We start from the raw sequence: 22,638 nt of genomic DNA, 5'->3' as shown, positions 1-22,638 counted from the left end.
AGAACATCTGGGCGTTGTTTAGTTGGACGATCATGTCCTCAATGCACGGTCCTGGATGTCTCTCCCGTTGGATGGCGGTGTTTGCCACCCTCATGTCAACGCACAGACGTATCTTGCCCCCTTCCTTGGGCACGATCACAAGTGGTGACACCCACGGCGTCGGCCCAGTGGCTGGTTCGATGATGCCGTCGGAGAGCAGTTGGTGAAGTGCCTCCGACACTGCCGTCTGTAGGTGAAATCCAACTCTCCGAGGGTGTTGCGGGACGGGGGTCACCGAAGGGTCGATGTGTAGCCAGATGGGGGGGGCCTTGAGCTTGCCCAGGCCTTTGCACAGCTTCGGGAAACCACTCGCAACGTCGGCCTGTGTGATCACATTTTGCGGTTGATGGCACGTGACAGTGCCGACTGAGTCTCTCGGGTTTAGGCTGTCCGAGGTTGCGGCAATGACGTCTCCCGCTCTCACATGGATTTCGATTAGTCCCAGGCGAGATGCCGTGTGGTAACTGAGGAGGCATCGACTTTTGGTGAGCGACCGGATGACGTGGATAGTCGTGTCGATCCGCCGGCCATTCAGGAGGAAGCGTTGTGTAAAACATCCCACAGCCTGTAGGGGCGTTGCGGCACCCCACTGGAAAATTCTGGAACGGGGGGCCTCCAGTGCTGGTGGGTTCAGAATTTTGGCGTAGTCCTGTTCACCCATGATGTTGACGGTGGCGCCTGAGTCGATCATGAAAAGGAACTGTTGATTGCCCATCTTGACCGGGATTTTGGGGGCCTCTCTGGCCTCTTCAGTGTCCTGTATCAGGTTGACGAATTCGTCTTGGTCATACATGTCGTATGGCGGATCGTATGCCGCCTCTTGCACGTCATGGTAGGCAGTCCCATATCTGAAGTCTATCGGGGGTGTGGCTGATCCGGTAGTTCAGGCTGCATCGGGTAACCTTGGGTTTGATACTCGTCGATGGCTCTGATGTAACTCCTTTGTCCCCCTCCTGGTTGGCCGAATCTGGGCTGGTGGTATTGAGGGAACGGCGGACGGAAAGGCATCCTGGCCTGTGTGAGGGGTCTCACCGGCGGGAATGGTATGCCCTCACGGCATACGGACTGGAAGTGGCCCTCTCTCCCGCAATTCGAGCATCGTTGTGACAGCGCTGGACACGCTCCGGCATGGGGGAACGACATCCCACATCGATAGCACTGCCGCTGTAGACGAGGAGCTTGCGTGGGCTGCGTCCTGTATGGGTGTGAGCCTCTATCTCCCGGGCGGGATGGCTGCAACGCCGCAACGGTTTCAGCAGTGTCCAATTTGGGGTGGGCCGGATTGCACATGGATGTGGCCTGGGCATCCACCCTCTCGTGAATGCGGGCTAGTTCACTCACCTCTTGGATGGTGAGAGGTTTCTTCAGGAGCTGTTTCTTGAGGGCCTGAGACAGGCACCCTTCGATGACCCTCAGTCTTATGGCTTCTTCCAGTGAATACGCGTCAAATTGACAGTTCGCTCCTTTTACCCGAAGGCGGGTGATGAACTCATCAACCGTCTCTTGCGGCATTTGGGTGCACTTGTTGAATAGGTAGCATTCATAGTCACGGTTCACTTCAATTATGAGGAGCTTGTCTAGCGCCTTAATCAAGTTCTTGAAAGTGTTTTGTTCTGCAGCGGGAATCGTTTTCACAACGGTTTTAATCCCTCCCCCCACCAGATTGAGGAAGATGTCCCTGATGTTGGGCGATTCGCCATCGCCGGACCCCCGTACGTAATGTTGAAAATCCTCCATCCAGTCAGTCCATCGCGGCCCCTTTGTGGACTGCGGGGTCATGGTGAAAGGTGGGGGTAGGCGTAGTTGAATCGGTTGCGTCGCACGGGGCAGTTGAGGTGAACTGGGCCCGGACCCCGAGGTGGAGCCCCTTCTGCTCATGGAGATGTGCGATGGTAGCTCGTCGGGAGGAGATTAGTCAGGCCGTGGCGTACTTCAGTTGCCGGAGGGCACGTGGTAAAGTCCCCGATGTAGCGGAAAGAGGAAGGTGGCGGCACGTGTGCGGCCACCGAAGGAGCAGGAGGAGGTGCCTGCGGCGGAGGAGCCGGTAGGCCTGCCGAGCACGAGTGTGGCGGATTGCCAAGGAGGAGGAGGACTCCGCGGTGCGCACTGGAAGACCTCGTCGCCAGTGTTACCCTCTTAGAAGGGCCAGTAAGGAGGACGCGCACACGGAGTGGATGTAACAACTTCTTTATTCATCTAATCTCTAATCGGAACTGGCGCCTTCGCGCCTTACCCAGAATTCCCCGTTTCTCCTTCCCGCTCCCCAATACAATAACTCCGCCTCCCCAACGGCGGGGGCTGCACTCGTTAACTCTCGAGTGCCTGGCAACAATATGAAGCACGCTAGATCCGGCAAAATGAAAGAGGACATGTGCGCGAGAAGCTGATTCGCCAGCAGCCACGCTAGAATGTTACTATTCTTATTCACCAGGGAGAGTGGTCTGTATGATGCAAACTTTGACGGATCCTTATTGGGTTATTATAATACAGTTACAAGGACAGATTGTGTTTATTCCTGGTCGCATAGTCATACATCTGACGTAGATTGTGGGGAAAGCTCCTCCGCGTATTCTTTGCAAAACTCTGCCGTTAATTCACCCATCCCCCGAGCCTTATTATTATTATGATACAGGTGTAAAATTAATGGTTTAGCATGGAGTGGAGGATAGCACACGAGCAACGCACTGGTCTTGGAAACAAGACCACGCTGAGCAACAGCGGTTCGAATCCTGGATTCACGCTTAGAAACCGAACTCAAGTACAGTAGCAGGTGTGTTATAAAAAAACAATTAAATAAATAAATCTGCCATTGAATCTGCCTGTATTTAGCACCTCCTAAAAGCAGGCAGATTCCATGGGCATCCATTGTAAATGCTCTCTACAAGGTGTTATTTGTAAGTGGCATTAACACCTTTTACATAACAGAGAATGTAATTTCGCCTGTTTTTACTCTTTACTCTTTCCTTTTTCCAAAAGTCGAAAAATGGCATGGATAAGATAGCTCAGTGACAACGTGCTCGTCTTTGAAGCAAGACAACACAGAGCAACACAGGTTTGAACCCCGGGTCTGCCCTTAGAATCCTCTTCGGTATTAAGCGCGTTATTAAAAAACTATTATAATTGCATGCAAGAGACTCAAAGCTAGCAAAATCATTAAAAGAGAGCACAGAAATTGGGTTCCCCAACATAGGTTATCTCTGGCCCAGAAGGATGCTGAAAAAATGCTAAGATGCTTAGGAGGTGCCAGTACAGGTGCCCGGAGAATCATTAGTAGTTTGTTGAATCCTAAAGCTCTCTCTCAGATTAATCCGTTCGCTGAAGGCGAGTGGGTGAGATTCTACTCAAAGATATATGCCCAAAAAGAAGCAGTGCCCTTTCCTTCTGGAGCAGTGGACTCCACTGACCGGACCATAACATTTCAATGGGCTGATATTTATAATTGTATTAAAAAGGCCAAAAGATTTGGAGAACTCGGCTCTGATGGGCTGTTAAATATCACCATGAAAGGCACCCCACCTTATGGGCTGACATTCTTCTCGGGGTGTTTGCCAATATTACTAACACAAGGTATATTCCCCCTTCCTGGAAGACGTTGATTATTATACCGATATTCAAGAAGGGAGACCTTTGGGTGCTGGCTAATTGTAGACCAATCTCCCTATTAGATGTCGTGGGCAAGGTATTTTGTACATTAATCGAAGATAGGATCAGAGAATGGGCATCTAATTGTAACATTCTGGACCATTTCCCATCTGGTTTCACTAAAGGGATAGGCACAGTGCTTAAAGGATTCTTGCTTAATATCCTAAAGGCCTCCTATTCATATAAAGGTACATGTTTGCTTGATGGGATTTGTAGACTTTTCATTGGCGTTTGACAGCATCAATCGCACATTGCTTTGGACTAAACTACAGAATTGGGGTTATCCACTGCTGTTAATCGCAATTGTGAAAGAACTTTACAGTAACACAATGATAAAAATTAGACTGAATGTGGATGGTTTGCTTTCATCTCCTATTGAGACACTCTGTGCTCTGAAACACGGTTGTGTGCTTTTTTATTTCTACCTCTTCTGGTAATGTGGAACAGGAGCGAATTCTAAGGTCGAAATTGAAAACAATGATTGAACAAGCAAAACTGCTAAGCCGGTGATATGGAAGGTTTTTGTATTTTCCCCTTTTAAAATTTTACAAAGCCGAAGTTACTTCGGTACTCACCTATGGGGCGCAAATAATGCTTTCCTGACAAAAGATGAAGTGGCATTCATTAGAGGGCATATTCTGGAAACGGTGTTTGGGATTGCCCAAGGGTACTTCCACTGCCCTAATCCTGTTCAAGCTGGGTTTGCTCTTGGTTCATGCGTTAGTCTCTTGGAAAGCCCTCTCATTACTTCCCAAAATATATCTAGTCCCAGAGGCTTTGCTGCAATATGCGATATTACTGGCAGTGTTTAACCATAGAGTAAATGGTTTGAATAATTGCAATGATAATTGTCTGAAGTTACACAAGACCCGTGGGTTCTCTTTATCAATGCTGTTAGAGAACCCCCCCCCTAAGGTAAAGAAAAAGATCTGGGAAATTGACTGGATCCAAACTATTGGCAAATGTCTCCAGCTGTCACATCAGCATTATGTCATTCTAGAAGGGAAACCTCTCTTTGGAACTCCGCCTTACATATCAAAATTTCCTGACGCAAACTGGAGACAATACTTTTTAAAAATCAGGCTTAATTTATTGCACTCTCATGAAATTTTAGGTGCTGCACCCTGAAAGACCTCATTACGACCCTGGCGGAATCCGAAAAACGATGGCGGAAATGCAATACCGCCATCGAATACCGCTCGGTGCGACTATGACCCGTCACCGCAAAGTACGAAGCCATTAGCGACACCGTAGTGAACGCCAACGCTAACTGCACCAAGTACGCGCGCGCGCGCCATGCCAAACCGTAAATACCACCATGGCGCAAGGGTACGCGAATTCCGACCCTAGCGGACATGTACCTAACGCCATCAAGCATGGCGGAAAGCACCAATCCGCCATGGTGAGAAGTACGGCATCGCGAATCAACCGTAAACGGCCCCACTGAGTGCCTGTACACCGCTCCCTGCCCACAAAGTACAACTCCCCGTAGGTGCAATGAAGTCACAATGCAACCAGTGAAATGTACAAGTCACCCATGCATGCCAACGAACAAAAGAAACACAAGAGGGGCCAATGGGAGCTGCAGGGCACAGATGGCACGAATACAGAAGCCATTCCAATGGACATGACCACAGTCCCCCCCCCCGAAACGCACGCAAACACAGGCACCTGTGACCAGCAATATTCCGAAAATCACAACATGCCACCAGTCCACCTGGCTGACCGGCATCTGTTACACAAAACCCATTCCCCCGCCCCTGAGCATGACAACATGCAAACAGTCACATTGGCAGCCCCCATCCCTGACCTCACTGGGCTCCGTAGGCAAACGCGCCCAGCACAGTACCACGCGACTAAACTCCGAAGCTGGAACCCAATGCAGATCTCCTCACAATACATCGCTCCCCAAATAGGAATATGCCACATCACTCGCAAAGAAGAACGCTACACGGCCCATATCAGAATAGAAATTTAATGCACAACTAAATCACCAAGCCCATACAGCCATTAGTCCATGAACTCCAAAACACATATCACCATTGTGGGCTGCATCCGCAAGGAATGACCAGCTACTACTTGTGTGACGCCCTGTTCCATCATGGTACACAGAGCCACATTCACGTACGAAAAGGCAACATGGAAGCGCACAGACCCGCAGGGCCGTCCCAATGGGGAGGCACTAGTCCAGCTGAAAGGCCGAAATGTTGCTCCGAGCCACTAGTACTGCGTAAGGGCATGTGGCCCATTGGCGATCGTCCCATAAGATCGTAATGCTGCTCCACTGATTAACACGAAGCAGCAGGTGTCGGGAGTAAACGCCATCTGCAGGAGTGGCATACAGATGGCAGTGGCAAAAGGGGAGGAGATACCTGTCAACCAAAAGAAAAGAAAAAGAACAGAATGGCCATCAGAACTACATTCGAACAACTCACTTCAATGATCACACTAAATCCACAGTCATATGCATGCTAGCCCACTCCAAAGGATCATCACCACCCCGAAACCACTAGCGACTCATAACTATCTATATCGAGGTGTAAACACCATCACAAACGAGTGTACCTGTGCATGCGTCTGTCAGAACAGATTCCATCAGATGGGAATGTTAACGTGCATGGACACAAGTGTCTGAAGGCGCGTCGAGACAGGGAGGGCTCAACAAGGCCAGATAGACGATGGTCCCACTATGGCAGCCCTGCATCACATAGCGCAGGGGAGGCGGATAGATTCCAAGAAGCCCTGTACATGGCAAACCCTGTATCAAATCACCTGCCCATGCATCCATTCATCATTCCCTCATCCTGTCATAAAAACGCCTGAATATTTACTCACAAAACATTCGAACTTTCCATTGAGTCTGTGCGTTATGCAGCCTGCAAAATCCACAGTGCCCCAGCCCGTAATTCCAGTGTTGTGAAGTTACATGTATTTGGGAACGTCCGGCCTCATCGCCCACGTCACTATTGCGCATCCAAAACTATTCATATCAATCATTGCTTCCTCGCCATGGCCCCTGTCTCAAGGACATCGAACAAAAGAACGTTATATTTGCAGTCAGACCTGTGGGCATCTCCCCGGCGCTAGCTGAAAACCGAAAGCGCCGGCCTTCGAATTCCTCATTTGCAACATCACGTCGAAGAGGCATCTGTGGCCGTTTGAAATCACTAATTAATCCATCGAGTGCGGCTGTGTGTGAAAATGGCAACTGCCTTCACCCACGAATGGGACGCCCCGCCCGTCGTTGCAACTCGGTACAGTGATGCATGAGGGCCCACCGTTACTCGAGTACTACGTCCCACTGACCCATCACAAGTCTGTTCGCGACTGCAAAGATTGTATGTGAAACAATGGGACCATAGCCGAATGTACATATCAACAAATGTTACACGGCCATCGGGTACAAATACATGAATGCAAGAGCAAGATGCCATGCGTCACATTGCAGCGTTGTGTGCGGGACGTGCTCGGCCAAAGGGGAGAGCAGCTTGCACAGGTGGAATGAATCACCACAGGTGGAGGCCATACAGCCTGAAAACACATAAATTGCACACCCAGTCTCCTCCCACAACCACACCCACTCCGAAATGCTACCGGCAGGACTCGCGATGTTGGCCCTGGGGGACCTGATAGCACTGCAAGTGCTCCAACTCCAAGAAGAAGACGAACACCAACTACAACCGGCCGCACGGAGGAGACGCAGGAGGAGGAGGAGGGCAAGGCAGGGCCAGCAAGGGCCGCCAGCACAGCCACTACCACCACGCAGGCAGCCCGCAATCCCACGCCTCCAAGCACATCCGTTCAACCTCACTGATGAGCAGATCCACACCCTCTACCGTTTGGACCGGGACACCATAGCCGCCATCGTGACATGACACAGGCTGACCTTGTCAGCATGATAGATAGCCCAACCGCCATCCCACCCCTACTGAAGGTGGTGTCTGTACTACACTTCCTGGCCACAGGCACCTACCAGCACACAGTCGGACAGTTGCATGGCATTTCACAGCCACTGTTCTCACGGACACTATTGCAAGTGCTCGATGCCCTCCTGCAGCACGCAGACGACTACATCTCTCTACCACGCTCGGAGCAGGAAATTACCAACACAAAAGTGGGATTCCATGCACTTGCCGGCATACCGGGTTGCATTGGTGCCATCGACTGCACCCATGTGGAATTGGTCGTTCCACATGCCATGGAGGCCCAGTACCGCAACCGAAAACAATTTCATTCCCTGAATGTACAAATGGTGTGTGACTCCAACAGGATCATTACACATTGTTGTGCCAGATTCCCTGGATCAACCCATGATTCTATGGTCTTGAGGAACTCTACTATACCACGCTACATGGAGCGACACGCAGGGAACAGATCCTGGCTACTCGGTGAGTCTCATTTCATGCATGATGATGTGGGGTATGTGATGCGGCAATGAACTGCCAGGAAGGGGGGGGGTGCGTACGTAGCAATGGCATTCCACATCATACGTTTCTCGTCCACATACAGGTGATGCTGGGTATCCACTGAAGAGATGGCTCCTCACACCAGTCCGGAACCCACGGGACCAGCATGAGGAGGACTACAACCATGCCCACTCACGTACCCGTGTAGTCATTGAACAGGCATTCGGCCTACTGAAGACTCGTTTCCGCTGCCCCAGCAGGTCTGGCGGGGCACTCCTGTACCGCCATGAGAAGGTTGCAAAGATGGTCATGGCATGTGTCATGCTCCACAACATGTGCGTACGTAGAAATGTGCCCATGCCCCCTGACGCTGAACTGCAAGCACCTGATGATGGTCATGATGAGGGTGGGGATGTGGCAGCACCTCAAGGAGTCTGCGAGGCACCGGAGGGCCGTGACATTCGTCAGCATCTCATTGATGCATGCTTCTAGCACTCACGCCTGGTGGCTGATACATGGACACGGGACTCGTGGCACTGTGTGTGTCTGGTACATGCACAATATGGACTGTACGCCTATGATGGCCTAGTACACAAAGATCATTGTCCACACATTTCATTGGTTGATCGTGCACTGTTTATGGCATATGTGATATCATGTAGAACACCCTATCGACCCGCCACCCAAGTGAGCCCAACACACCCCCTCCACCCTCCTACCTCCCCCCCGAACACCAGTGTCCAAAGAAGCTCATTGTCAGTGGGCTGTCGCTATTGCAAGCCCCCTCTGCGGGTATCAGGGGCACCCCTGCCTGTGGAGCGCAGGTTCCTCCCAGATCTACGTTGGGGGCTGCCCTGGACGGAACTTGCAACGGATGACGTCTCTGCCTGCTCACGTCCATGCATGTCCCTAAGGGTTTGTGAGAGCTCAGTGAGCACACGGCGCACTGCGGCAAGTTCGGCACATACGTCTTTGGACGTCGCATGCAGTTCCCCCCTCAGGCTCTCGGTGCTTCTCTCCATTTGGACTCTCAGGCTCTCGGTGCTACTCTCCATTTGGACTCTCAGGCTCTCGGTGCTACTCTCCATTTGTGCCCTGAGTGTCTCAGTTGATGTTTCTATGTCTGCCTTAGTGCCCCCACATTCATCGGCATGGTCCTTGAGGAGCGTGGCCAGTTGCTGCTGTTGCACGATTAACTGGTCGAGGGACTGTTGCCTCTGCTGGGCCATGGCCATTTGCGGGGGTGTCACAGAGGGGCTGTTGACCTCATGTTGCCTTGCCACAGGGCTTGGGGGGGATGGCCAGTCGTCGTCTTGTGGGTGCCCCTGCGTGGTATCCTCATGTTGTACGGGATGGGACAGACAGGGGGAATGGGACAGGTCATGGATGGATCTGACTTTGACATCCCCGTCTTCTGTGTCGGAGCATGCTGCCATCAATGGGGTGTCACCTATGGTGCTGCTGCCACCAGAGGCAGTGCCTTCTGTGGCATCCGTTGGGGGGACCTGTGGTGGTGGTGTTGTGGGCATGCGGGCTGCTGGGGTGCCTGTTGATGTTCCCCCCTCTGTGCTGCCACCTGATTTGTGCTGCTGCCGTGTCTTGATGCGTGCAGCTGAGGTGGAGGGTCTTTGGCCGTTGGTCTTGGCCCTCTTTGCAGGTGTGCTGGTAGGGGTGTCCTGATGCTCGTCGTTTGGATCGGAGCCTGTGGTGGAGTAAAGGAGGGCGAGGGTTATTAATGGGTCTGTGGGTATTGGAATGGCATTGTATCACATGCATTGGGGTGGTACATGAGGGTGATTTGGGTCGGTGCCTTGGAGGTGCTTTTATTTGTGTGTGGGGTGAGGGTGCAGTTGTTTGGCAGCCTGCAGTTAGGGTGTGCCTGCTGGACGTGTGGTGGGTGTTTTAGGGGTTTTTAATTATTTATGTATTTATTGTGGTTTTAAGGTGCACTATCAGGGCGATGTGTGTGGACGTTCTCCTGGACATGTGTTTCTGTTGCACTATGTGGACACATGGTACTTCACATGATTGGACATTGTGGATTTAGCATTGTTTTATCTGGGCCACCTACCTGATTCTTCTGATGTCTGCACTCCTTTCTCCATCCCTCCGACTCCCTCTATGCTCTCCATTCCGATGGTGGAGGCACAGATTTCTTCCCAGGGGGTCAACTTGATGGGTGATTCAGGACCTCCCCCGGTGGCTGTGGCAATGTTGCGGTTGGCAGAGAGTATGCTGCGGACGCGTATCCGCAGGTCGTCCCACCGCTTTCTGCATTGCTGTGGGTTGCGGGGTGCGGTCCCCACCGCGCTTACCCGCTGTGCCACCAGAGCCCATATGGCCTTCTTGTTGGCAAGTGCCGTCCTGGTCATTTGCGTGGAGAAGACGGCGGCGGCATTCTCCTGGAGGGTCTCTGTTAGCACGGTGAGTTCCTCACGGGAGAAGTGGACCTGCCGCTTGCGGTCGCACGCTTTCTTCGCTACTTTTCCCATTTTTCTTGGTTTCGCTAGGGTGGATGACGGGTTGGGGTGTGTCTCAGGGTAGTGATTTTAGTGGTTGTGTGGTTTTAGTGGTTTTATGGGTGCACGGCGGGATGTTTCCCGTTCCGGGCCCATGTTTTAACTTCCGTTTCCGTATATTTCCGGTCACCGTACTTTCCGGTAGGCGCACTCTGCGGTGCCCGCTGTGATGGGTGGCGGTATTGCACCTAGGGCGCCGTACGGCGGCGGTGTGGGCCGTTTTGGGGTCATTTCCGCCATCGCGGACTTTGCACTTCCGCCATGCCGTGGTGCTCGTGCCCGATGGGTCGGAATGGGCCGCAATTTGCTCCTTCGTGCAATGGCGGAAACGCTATTTACGCTGTGGCGGTCCGGTCAGTCACTTTCCGCCAGGGTCGTAATGAGGGCCATTGTCGCCTTTGTAAGCTTAAGGTGGTGGAACCTCTGTTTGCCATGGCAATGGAATGCAGTGGCTTGATTGATTTAAGATTGAAATATATGGATACATTTATTAAAATGTTTAATGGCACTTCGCCTGCATGTGTATGGAGGATCCACTTATAGGGGCCTCAAATCACTTGCAAAATTAACTTGATAAGATGTTTTAAATTCTGTTTAAATGAATGATGTTGAACTTGTAATCTCTGCATGTGTGTTTAATTTTTGTTGGGTCTGGATGTGTTTTTATTTGGTTCTTTTACTTTCTTCTTTCTCTTTTCTTTTTCTTTTTAGAGGTTTTCTAATTTATGATTTTTTAATCTTGATGCTTGTAATGGATTATTTATTCTTTCTCATTGTCGATAAAGATTTGCAACCGTTACGTTCTGAACTATAACACAATAAATAAATAAATACAATAGAACAAGCCATTACACGTAGGCTTGATTTTGGCTGAGTCAGGGTTCTCTGATGGTGTTCAGAACATCAAAACTGGACACAGAAGCCACTGCAATTGTGAGAGATGAATCTCACACAATGTGGCCAAAGAAAGATTTCTCTCAGTAAGTCCAAAGAATCAAAAAGAGAATATGCAATCTGAAATAATAAATAGTGTGCAAAGAAAAGGTTTCTTACAAAAGTCTTGACTTGGATCCATCTTGGCCCCACTCCAATGTCCAGTCAAAAAGGGCCCATGTTAACAGCTACATTGAATGTGGACCATGCTCAGAGAAATATACATGAACAGCACTTCCCGAATCCCTTTGATAGGGTATCCCCAGATAGTTATGTTCAGGAACCATTCATCCTGTGAAGGAAATTGAATAAAAGTGGTAATTACTTTTGTTTGTTAGTTTTGGTTACAATAGGGCAATTTTAATTCTGTGTGAAAGTGAAATTTTATTTGAATACAGGGTCCATGGGTTGTGAATAGGTCAGTTAATACTCTAACATGATGTTCTTGTCTTTTGCAGATGGTCATTTGGGGTCTTCTTATATGAAGTTGTCACACTAGGTAATATTTGCAGCTTTATTTTACTCATTACTTTGGACCAAAGCAGCAGACTAATATCTCCTTTAAGCACAAAATCACAATTACGTATGGATAGATCATTTCAATTTGAAATTATTGTGTTATATGATACAATTTGAAGTATTTTTCTACTGTTTTTAAACACTTTAATATACATTTAATACACTTTTATTTGTCAAAGGACAAGACCATATTTTAAACACAAAAATTCATGTGTACAAGCAATTTATGGACCATTTGCAATTGATTTCCTGTTGATTTATGCTTCAGTAAAAAGCTATATCTGTTTTGGATAAGATCAATATTCATACTGAAGAGATCTTGAACCATGCTACATATTTGTCCACAACATCTTAATACATTTAATAAAGCAGTCATTATTTTTTTTCCAAACATCTTTTTATTGGTTTTATACAAGCAATCAGGCATTGTGGCATTATGTTACATGCGCCGAAACTAGCGCTCCGTTGCTTGTTATTACAGGAGAGGATAAACATAAACGAAAACAAGTCAGTAAGGTCTCAGTGGGGACGATGGGGGGTGGTGGGGAGATGGGTCATGTAACAGGGGTAAGAACCAAAGGACGCTGTTTGCACTTCGAGTTTACATTGGGAGGAGACTGGAAAGGCATGGCACTGAGCCTTCATTAGTTCGTATATGCTCTCGCTAACGGGAGGGTGGGGGATGGGGAAGGCAGAAGTAGTCCCGGACCCTTGGGTCTTTCCCGTTGGCTTCCCCTGACTGTGACTTGTGTCCTGCTCTTCCAACCAGAAAATACAAAGGGGCTCGAACTAGTAGACAAAGATAAGGATGACAGAGTGATTTTCTAACTTGGTTTCAATTCCCAAGATTTTTTATTTTTTATTTAATTTATTCAAGCAAAGAAGCTATGTCTAAAAAACATATTAAACAATTCCTACAACACTATGGCCCATTCACTTTTCCAATCGTTCACATTCATGCTATTCTCATCAATCTCTCATTCCACAATTCATTCTTTGAAAAAATGGTCTGCATATAAAAAACAGTTCAACATCTGTTATATCTCCATGTAATTATAATTCATTGTAAACCATCCCCACAAATATGGGGTATCACAACAGTCTGTGTTCGACACGTGTTTCAGTTGCTCTATGCTAGCATCACCGTTAATACTCTCTCTGTACGGCAACCTTCTTCAGGACAAAACAACCCATTTTTCAGGCACATATATTGGCATGGGCCACACCATCTCCTATCCACTGGAATCAGGAGGGGCAGGATATAGTATTCAGTTTCTGTTCGAACGCTGCGGTGTACACGGAAAGGAAAATCCACAGACGGCGAGAATCAGACCCATGTGCTTGTGAAATTCCAACCACTAGATGAACTAAAAACAAGGTGTTGAAAGAAGGGAAGCTTTGGCATTAGAAGCCACTTTCTCCACCGAAAAAAGTGCTCAAAAACGAATCAACATTGTAAATCGTGGCTGTTTCCATCTTTGAATCAGAGGACAATCATCCTCGAGGTTCCAACCAAGATGTACTGAAACTGAATACTATATCCTGCCCCTCCTGATTCCAGTGGATAGGAGATGGTGTGGCCCATGCCAATATATGTGCCTGAAAAATGGGTTGTTTTGTCCTGAAGAAGGTTGCCGTACAGAGAGAGTAGTAATGGTGATGCTCGCAGAGAGTAACTGAAACACGTGTCGAACATAGACTGTTGTGATACCCCAAATTTGTGGGGATGGTTTACAATGAATTATAATTACATGGAGATATAACAGATGTTGAACTGTTTTTTATATACAGACCATTTTTTCAAAGAATGAATTGTGGAATGAGAGATTGATGAGAATAGCATGAATGTGAACGAATGTAAAAGTGAATGGGCCATAGTGTTGTAGGAATTGTTTAATATGTTTTTTAGACATAGCTTCTTTGCTTGAATAAATTAAATAAAAAATAAAAAATCTTGGGAATTGAAACCAAGTTAGAAAATCACTTGTGCATTCCGTCATCCTTATCTTTGTCTACTAGTTCGAGCCCCTTTGTATTTTCTGATTGATTGACCTGTAGAACTAGGGACGTTAAAACAGGTACCCCTTCTATTTTGCACTGTTCTTCCAACCTCCTCTTTAATCGTGCTTGTCCATCCATCGAAGAGAGGGAGGCTGTCGGGCCAGGCCTGGGTATTTCTATGTGTAGTCCAGGAATGGGGCACAGGTTTGGTAAAATGTGTCTGTTTCCAAACCGGAGGGCTGTTATTTTCTCGGCTGCTATTATGTCCCAACACTTTGTCCACCACATCCGGACTGCCGGTCCTTCTGGGTTTTTCCAGAGCCTGTCTACTGAGATTTTAGCTGCCGTCAGCAGGTGGGCACATAGTTCTGCTCTGTGGCCCGATAGAGGGAATTGGCCCTCGCCGCTTGCTCCCAGCAGGACAATACCAGGGTCCCATGGGATAGTGAGACCTGTGATCGTGTTGACTTGATCTAGCACGGCTTTCTAGAATTGGGTGGCCTTGGGGCATGCCATAGTAGGTGGTACAGTGTACTTTTGTCCGGACATCCTCTCCAACACAACGGGGCGATCGCAGGGTTACATTTATTGAGCGTCTCTGTGGTTCAATACCACCTGTAGCATACCTTGAATGCCCCCTCCTTGTTAGATACGCATTTGGAACTTCAGTGCGCTCTGGTCCAGATGAGGTCCCATTCCTCAGGTTCAATGGGCCTCCCTATGTCTTTCTCCCATCTGTGCATGTATGGCTCCTTGCAGGTTGGGTCCGTTCTGTCGAGTATCTTATAGAGGGTTGATATTCTTCCCTTGGGGGTGTTGCTGTGAGGGTTCGCTCCAGGGCTGTAAGTTATCTGCTTCCGAGATTTTTCATGACGCTGCTTGAAAGCCAGTGTGAATACCTGAACCTCTCCGTTTCCGGGACTTTGAATTTCGCCTTGCAGGCTTCGAAGTCCAGGGGGTTTCCATCTTCGAAAACGTCTTGCACCTTCTCTAGTCCTCGTTCTTTCCCTTTCTGGGTTCATCTAGATCGGGGTGAGTGGGCCTGTTATGCTTTGGCTTTTCCACAGTCATGCCGCTTTCCTCCAGTTTGCCACCGTGTTTTCGGTCGCTGAAAGAGGCCCCATGCCGGCTCGGTCACTGGGTCTTTTCATATGTGGCAGTGAGTCTATCGGAACTGGGCTCCAAACCTCCTCCAGCTCCAGCCAACAGGGTTTCGGAGTGGCAGAGGTCCAGGCGAAGGCCTGCGAGAGCTGCGCTGCAAGGATATATCTAGCGACATCTGGTGCTCCTAGGCCACCCACCGCCCGTCCTCGAAGCGTAGTCCTCGGAATTTGTGGCTGTTTTCCTTCCCATATATATTTCATGATACTCCTTTGCAACTTCTGTACCGCTTGTTTCGGAATGGTAGCTGGCAAGGCTGAGCAGTGATAAAGCAATCTGGGAATTAGGTTCATCTTTAGATCCATGATTCTCCCAAACCAGGAGATTTCCTGTTTCTGCCAGCGTATCAGGTCACTTTTGAGTTCTTTGAGGAGTGGCGGGAAGTTTGCTTTATATATTCTATTGGGTATGACTGGTAGCTGGATCCCTAGAAAGGGCAATTGCCTTTTTGCCCAAGGTATTAGATAGTCGTTTTCCAGCACTATTGTCAGGGACGAGCCAGGTTGATGCTCAATGCTGTGGACTTGAAGAGATTGACCTGGAATCCTGATGCCTTCCCGAATTCCTTCAGTTCCGTCCATGAACTCCTTGGCTTGGGCCAGTGTTAAGAGGACATCGTCGGTGTATAGAGCGGCTTTATAGACTTGATCTTTGTTTTCCAGGCCGTGGATTGCCGTGTTGTGGCGAATTCTATTTGCGAATGGCTCCATGGAGAGGGCAAAGATGAGGGGGGAAAGCGGGCATCCTTGCATCGTGCCTCTTGTTATTTTAATTGTGTCGGTTCAAGTCCCATTCATTCTGAGCCTGGTGGATGGGTGTTGATAATTGGCTATTGTTCATTTGATGAAATTAGGTCCGAATCCATAGTGCTTTAACTTCTCTTGGATATAGCCGCAATCTAGCATATCAAAGGCTTTATGCGCGTCGAGAGATAGGATCACCATTCCCAAACCCATCCTGTTGGCAGATTCAATAATGTTTATGGTTCTCCTTATGTTGTCGTGGGTGCTACGGCCAGGGATGAACCCGGTCTGGTCTGGGTGTATAATGTCTGATAGTAGGGGCGCTAGCCTGTTCGCTAGAATTTTTGCAAATATTTTGGCATCATTGTTCAATAGGGTGATGGGCCTGTAAGAGGCACAATGGTTTCGGTCCCTTCCGGGCTTCTGTATGAGCACCGTTAGTGACTCCTCCAGGTAGGGGGTGGTGGTTCCCGAAGATAGGAACGAGTTAAACAGGACCGCCAGCTGTGGTGCGAGTATGTAGGAGAACTTCTTATAGAATTGGACCGCGAGCCCATCTAGTCCTGGGGTCGAGTTTTTCAATGTTGAGATGACCTCGCTCACCTCTTCCGCTGAGATAGGGTCCTCTAGGGCTTTCAGTTGAGGATGCGTAGAGTCCAGCTCGACTCCTGCGAGGTATTAAGACTGTGCAGATTTTGTCATTGGGGGCCCTGTCATGAGTCCCTTGTGCTGTGCTGTCATAATTTCCAGTTTCTCTGCGTTGGAGTGGCAAAGAGACCCTTGGCAATCCAGGAGACATTGAATATTGTTTCTCGGCTGCAGCTTTTTAAGTTTGTGGACCAGAAGCCGGTTTGCTTTATTACTGTTCACATAGGAGAATTGCTTCTTGGTGTAGGTTAGTGCTCTGGCTGCCTTGTCCGCTAAGTGCATTTCTAGAGTTCTTTTCACGCTCGCTTGTTTGAGGATGCGTTCCGCCTCTGCCACCTCTGCCTCGAGCTTGTCCTGTTGTAACTTGTTCAGTCGGCAGAGCCGGGCTGTGCCGTCGCCTGCGACACCCCTGATGACTGGACTCATTGCGTCCCAGATGATAGATTCCGGCGTGTCCCTGATGGTGTTCTCCTCAAAGTAGTTTTTGAGGGCATCCGCAATTTCCATTCTGATAGCTATGTCTGTCAGAATTTGGTCTTGTAGCCTCCAGTATCGCTGAACCGGCTCGGGCAAGCCTTGTATCCTTAGTTTCATTGTGACAGGGGCGTGGTCCGATAGAGCTCTGTGTCCTATTTGTATGGTTTCAACGCAGGGGATGAGAGCACTGGAAAGGAGCAGCAGGGTGATCCTTGAGTGCACCAGGTGGGCATGAGAGAAAAATTTATAATCTTTACCCCCGTGTTGGACTGTCTCCATACGTCTATGGCAGGGGTGCACAACTGATTTTGACAGAGGGCCGAAAGTACCCTACATGATGGCTATAGTGGGCCGAAAAGTAAATGTGGGTGGGGCGGTAGGCGTGGCGTGGCGTGGCAGGAGGCTTTTTCAACCCCTCATTTTTATTAAACACTATGCCCCATAGCCCCCACCCCTCAAGCAAACACTATGCCCCATGGCTCCCACCCCTCATGCAAACACTATGCCCCAAGGCCCCCACCCCGCAAGCAAACACTATGCCCCATGGCCCCCAGTCCCCAACCAACACTATGCCCCATGGCCCCCACCCCTCATGCAAACACTATGCCCCAAGACACCCCCCCTCAAGCAAACACTATGCCCCATGACACCCCCCCTCAAGCAAACACTATGCCCACTGACACCCACCCCTCATGCAAACACTATGCCCCATGGCCCCACTCCCCATCCAAATACTATGCCCCATGGCCCCCACCCCTCATGCAAACACTAGGCCCCAAGACACCCCCCCTCATGCAAACACTATGTCCCATGGCCACCATTCCCCAACCAAACACTATGCCCCATGGCTCCCAACCCTCATGCAAACACTAGGCCCCAAGACACCCACCCCTCATGTAAACACTATGTCCCATGGCCCCCACTCCCCAACCAAACACTATGCCCCATGACACCCACCCCTCATGCAAACACTATGCCCCAAGACACCCACCCCTCAAGCAAACACTATGTCCCATGGCCCCCACTCCCCAACCAAACACTATGCCCCATGACACCCACCCCTCATGCAAACACTATGCCCCAAGACACCCACCCCTCAAGCAAACACTATGCCCCATGGCCCCCACTCCCCAACCAAACACTATGCCCCATGGCCCCCACCCCTCATGCAAACACTATGCCCCAAGACACCATCCCTCAAGCAAACACTATGCCCCATAACACCCCCCTCAAGCAAACATTATGCCAGATGACACCCACCCCTCATGCAAACACTATGCCCTATGGCCCCCACTCCCCAACCAAACACTATGCCCCATGGCCCCCACCCCTCATGTAAACACTAGGCCCCAAGACACCCACCCCTCATGCAAACACTATGCCCCATGGCCCCCACTCCCCAACCAAACACTATGCCCCATGGCCCCCACCCCTCATGCAAACACTAGGCCCCAAGACACCCACCCCTCATGCAAACACTATGTCCCATGGCCCCACTCCCCAACCAAACACTATGCCCCATGGCCCCCACCCCTCATGCAAACACTAGGCCCCAAGACACCCACCCCTCATGCAAACACTATGTCCCATGGCCCCACTCCCCAACCAAACACTATGCCCCATGGCCCCCACCCCTCATGCAAACACTATGCCCCAAGACACCCACCCCTCAAGCAAACACTATGCCCTATAGCCCCCACTCCCCGACCAAACACTATGCCCCATGACACCCACCCCTCATGCAAACACTATGCCCCAAGACACCCGCCCCTCATGCAAACACTATGCCCCAAGACACCCACCCCTCATGCAAACACTTTGCCCCAAGACACCCACCCCTCAAGCAAACACTATGCCCCATGCCACCAAGCATGCACCATGCACCCATACAGACCCAAACCCCCCCACCCCAACTCACCACACAAACCCACAAGCATACACCATGCACCCATACAGACCCGAACCCCCCACCCCAACTCACCACACAAACCCACAAGCATACACCATGCACCCATACAGACCCGAACCCCCCACCCCCAACTCAGCACACAAACTCACAAGCATACACCATGCACCCATACAGACCCCACCCCCAACTCACCATACAAACTCACAAGTATACACCATGCACCCATACAGACCTGAACCCCCCCCCACCCCCAACTCAGCACACAAACTCACAAGCATACACCATGCACCCATACAGACCCGAAACCCCCACCCCCAAATCAGCACACAAACCCACAGGCATACACCATGCACCCATACAGACCCGAACCCCCACCCCCTACTCAGCACACAAACCCACAAGCATACACCATGCACCTATACAGACCCGAACCCCCCCACCCCCAACTCAGCACACAAACTCACAAGCATACACCATGCACCCATACAGACCCCACCCCCAACTCACCATACAAACTCACATGCATACACCATGCATCCATACAGAGCTGAACCCCCCACCCCCCAACTCACCAAACAAACTCAACATACACTGAACGTGCACACAACAACAAACATTCAGGCAGACCCGACCCCTCCAACCCCCTCCAACCCCCCCCACCCCCACAGCATCTCAACATACACTTCACTTGCACACAAACACATTCAGGCAGACTCGACACACACCCCACCCCCGCATCTCAACATACATTGAACTTGCACACAAACACATTCAGGCAGACCCGACCCCCACACCTCCTCTGCATCTCAACACACACTGCACTTGCACACAAACACATTCAAGCAGACTCGACACACACCCCACCCCCGCATCTCAACATACACTGAACTTGCACACAAACACATTCAGGCAGACCCGACACACACCCCACCCCCGCATCTCAACATACACTGAACTTGCACACAAACACATTCAAGCAGAACCGACACACACCCCACCCCCGCATCTCAACATACATTGAACTTGCACACAAACACATTCAGGCAGACCCGACACACACACCCCCTCAGCATCTCAACACACACTGCCCTTGCACACAAACACATTCAAGCAGACCCGACACACACCCCACCCCCGCATCTCAACATACACTGAACTTGCACACAAACACATTCAGGCAGACCCGACCCCCACACCTCCTCCGCATCTCAACACACACTGCACTTGCACACAAACACATTCAAGCAGACACGACACACACCCCACCCCCGCATCTCAACATACACTTAACTTGCACACAAACACATTCAGGCAGACCCGACCCCCCCACCCCCCTCCACATCTCAACACACAATCCACTTGCACACAAACACATTCAGGCAGACCCGACACACACCCCACCCCCGCATCTCAACATACACTGAACTTGCACACAAACACATTCAGGCAGACCCGACCCCCACACCTCCTCTGCATCTCAACACACACTGCACTTGCACACAAACACATTCAAGCAGACTCGACACACACCCCACCCCCGCATCTCAACATACACTGAACTTGCACACAAACACATTCAGGCAGACCCGACACACACCCCACCCCCGCATCTCAACATACACTGAACTTGCACACAAACACATTCAAGCAGAACCGACACACACCCCACCCCCGCATCTCAACATACATTGAACTTGCACACAAACACATTCAGGCAGACCCGACACACACACCCCCTCAGCATCTCAACACACACTGCCCTTGCACACAAACACATTCAAGCAGACCCGACACACACCCCACCCCCGCATCTCAACATACACTGAACTTGCACACAAACACATTCAGGCAGACCCGACCCCCACACCTCCTCCGCATCTCAACACACACTGCACTTGCACACAAACACATTCAAGCAGACACGACACACACCCCACCCCCGCATCTCAACATACACTTAACTTGCACACAAACACATTCAGGCAGACCCGACCCCCCCACCCCCCTCCACATCTCAACACACAATCCACTTGCACACAAACACATTCAGGCAGACCCGACACACACCCCACCCCCGCATCTCAACATACACTGAACTTGCACACAAACACATTCAGGCAGACCCGTCCCCCATACCCCCTGCGCATCTCATCACACACTGCACTTGCACACAAACACATTCAAGCAGACCTGACACACACCCCACACCAGCATCTCAACATACACTGAACTTGCACACAAACACATTCAGGCAGACCCAACACACACCCCACCCCCGCATTTCAACATACACTGAACTTGCACACAAACACATTCAAGCAGACCCGACACACACCCCACCCCCGCATCTCAACATACACTGAACTTGCACACAAACACATTCAGGCAGACCCGACACACACACCCCCTCCGCATCTCAACACACACTGCACTTGCACACAAACACATTCAAGCTGACCCGACACACCTCCCACCCCCGCATCTCAACATACACTGCAGACATACAAATACAAACACACCCATCACCCATACACACCCAACACCCCCCCCCCACCTGCGCATCTCAACCTACTTACAAAAACAAAAAACACAGTCAGGATGGACTCGAGACAGACACACACACACACCCACACACACAAACATACCCCCCCACAATGTACTTACCCAGACGTGCTGGAACACTGGTCGAGGCTTCTGGCACTACGGCTGGTGTGGCAAGCAAGTCTGAAATGCTTTCCGGCACCAAGCCTTACTGGCCACGCCAGCCGTAGTGCTGACACTCCATTGGTGCAGCACACACGCACTACGTGGCTCGTAGGAGCTGCGTGGTTCATGTGCACTGAACCAATGAGGGCCAGTGTTTTGTCCGGCCGAAAGACAACAAAGACTTTCCTAATGGAGGGCGCCCGATGCTGCTTGCGGGCCGCCCTCCATTAGGAAAGTCTTTGTGCCTCGCGGGCCGGACAAAACGGCATGGCGGGCAGCAACTGGCCCGCGGGCCGTATGTTGTGCACCCATGGTCTATGGTGTCGGTTTCCCTCAGAAATTCTGCCATGGCGAGAACCTTGCCGAAGTCCTCCTTAGTTGGAGGGAGTGTTTTGTCCAGGTTCGGGTCTGGTGTTAAATTGAAATCACCACCATTATTAAACGGCCCTCAGTAAAGGTTATGAGAATGGGAAGGAGATTGCGAAGGAATAGGCTTTGTGCCACATTCGGGCAGTATATTACAGCTAGGGTGATGGGAAGCTCCACTAGGAGGCCTTTCAATAGTATGTATCGCCCCTCTGGGTCTATTTTGACAGTGATCTGTGTTAGTGGCAGGCCTTGGCTTAGTAGTATGGCTACCCCTCTTTTCTTTTGACCCACAGAGGCAAAGTAGCGTCTTGGGTAGCGTTGAAAGGAGATGCGCCTTTCGTCTGTCGCAAGGAGGTGCGTTTCCTGTAAGCAGACGATGTCAGACGCCAGTTGGGAGAGTCTGTGCTCCACGGATTTCCTTTTACCAGGGGCGTTTAGACCCTGGACGTTCCAGGTCATCACTGACAGTTCGCTATCCGGCTGGGCCATTTGTGATAAAGATGATTGGAGGAATTGTCCTACCCCTGTTGGATTGCAAATCTTTCATCTCCCCCTCCCCAGTGGGC

General features: G+C 50.3%; 1 protein-coding gene across 1 annotated transcript in view; it reads left to right on the top strand.

Annotated features, from left to right (window-relative positions):
* The window catches only part of LOC138472587 (tyrosine-protein kinase STYK1-like), a 567,235-nt gene that overhangs the window by 408,030 nt on the left and 136,567 nt on the right, over positions 1 to 22,638 (top strand). The window contains exon 8 of the mRNA XM_069610834.1: positions 11,998 to 12,038. Coding sequence (XP_069466935.1) covers positions 11,998 to 12,038 — 41 coding nt within the window. The remainder of the gene's footprint in view (positions 1 to 11,997; positions 12,039 to 22,638) is intronic.

Source organism: Ambystoma mexicanum, chromosome 8, assembly GCF_040938575.1.
Source record: "Ambystoma mexicanum isolate Mex_15411 chromosome 8, UKY_AmexF1_1, whole genome shotgun sequence".
Classification (NCBI taxonomy): Eukaryota; Metazoa; Chordata; class Amphibia; order Caudata; family Ambystomatidae; genus Ambystoma; species Ambystoma mexicanum.
Note: the sequence above shows the minus strand (reverse complement) of the source record. Positions and strands in the feature narration are given on the sequence as shown.